The sequence below is a fragment of the Austrofundulus limnaeus genome, unplaced genomic scaffold (assembly GCF_001266775.1).
Source record: "Austrofundulus limnaeus strain Quisiro unplaced genomic scaffold, Austrofundulus_limnaeus-1.0 Scaffold174, whole genome shotgun sequence".
Classification (NCBI taxonomy): Eukaryota; Metazoa; Chordata; class Actinopteri; order Cyprinodontiformes; family Rivulidae; genus Austrofundulus; species Austrofundulus limnaeus.
The window spans coordinates 808,866-810,178 of record NW_013952576.1 but is presented as its reverse complement, the minus strand read 5'-3'; the positions used below and the strand labels follow the sequence as shown (position 1 = coordinate 810,178).

The 1,313-nt window shown below is 40.3% G+C and overlaps 1 protein-coding gene across 2 annotated transcripts in view; it reads left to right on the top strand.

Annotated features, from left to right (window-relative positions):
• Positions 1–1,313, top strand: part of LOC106524050 (cell differentiation protein RCD1 homolog) — a 10,618-nt gene that overhangs the window by 1,103 nt on the left and 8,202 nt on the right. The window contains exons 2-5 of one of the 2 annotated variants that reach the window (XM_014017684.1): positions 116–301; positions 394–509; positions 607–716; positions 824–933. In XM_014017684.1, coding sequence (XP_013873138.1) covers positions 116–301; positions 394–509; positions 607–716; positions 824–933 — 522 coding nt within the window. The remainder of the gene's footprint in view (positions 1–115; positions 302–393; positions 510–606; positions 717–823; positions 934–1,313) is intronic. The other variant, XM_014017685.1, reaches the window with a different exon arrangement.

Below are 1,313 nucleotides of genomic sequence, written 5' to 3'. Positions count from 1 at the left end.
GGCTTTAGAATATCGATACAGTATCAGGAAATGAAATATCGCGATATTTCAGTGTATCGATATTTTCTTACACCCCTAGTGGTGACTGGACTTTATGGTTTTGTGTTTTTCCCAGGCTGTAACTAACGTCACAGCCTTGGCCCAGGTAGACCGGGAGAAGATTTACCAATGGATCAACGAGTTGTCCAGCCCAGAAACCAGAGAAAATGCCCTGCTGGAGCTAAGCAAGAAACGGGAATCGGTACCGGACCTGGCGCCGATGCTCTGGCACTCCTTCGGCACCATTGCTGCCCTGCTGCAGGTGAGCTCAGCACCTGTCGGACCCTCCGGGTGCACTTTTTTAGTCAAATAGTGAACTTTTTTTTTAATTGGTTTGTCCTTTTTTCTTTAAAGGAAATAGTGAACATCTATCCATCTATAAACCCACCAACCCTCACAGCTCATCAGTCGAACAGAGTGTGTAACGCTCTGGCTCTTCTGCAGTGTGTCGCCTCTCATCCAGAAACACGGTAAAAAGAGCTAAAAACTGCTATTTCTACTATTTTGTACATATACTGTGTTTGGTCCCGTTTATTAAAGCYCCTTAATTTTTTCTCTCATTACCAGGTCAGCTTTTCTTGCAGCACACATTCCTCTCTTCCTTTATCCTTTCCTTCACACTGTGAGCAAAACACGACCGTTTGAGTACCTGCGTCTCACCAGCCTGGGAGTCATAGGTAATTAATCCTCCTGTTTTTTATTGGTGATTACACAGAACTGTCAGAATTCAACTTCCATGTGCAGAATCAGGATTTATTTTTGTTTTGTTTTGTTTTTTTAACAGGTGCATTGGTGAAAACAGATGAACAGGAAGTGATTAACTTCCTTCTAACGACTGAAATCATCCCGTTGTGTCTGCGCATCATGGAATCAGGGAGCGAACTCTCCAAGACGGTGCTTAACCTTTACATCTACGTTTTCTGCAGCCCAGCTCAATAGTTCCCCAATTTTTTAATGTTAATAACCATTAAAAGCAGTGGTTTAGGGTGGTTAAACCAGGGCTTCTTAACCTTTTTGACCTCGGGGCCCAATTTATTGAACAAAGTGTCACGAGGTCCAGTCAGACATTACTAATGTATGGATCAAAATGATAATTATTCTAAATCTTGGTTTAATTTTTATTGTATTTACATCATAACTAAACTAACATAACTAAATTAAACACTTACATTTTAAAAGTAAAACTCCTGTCAAATAATCACAAGACATGATTATGACAAATATAACAATTATTTGAACAAATACAAAGAAACAGACCACTCAGGCTTATCGAC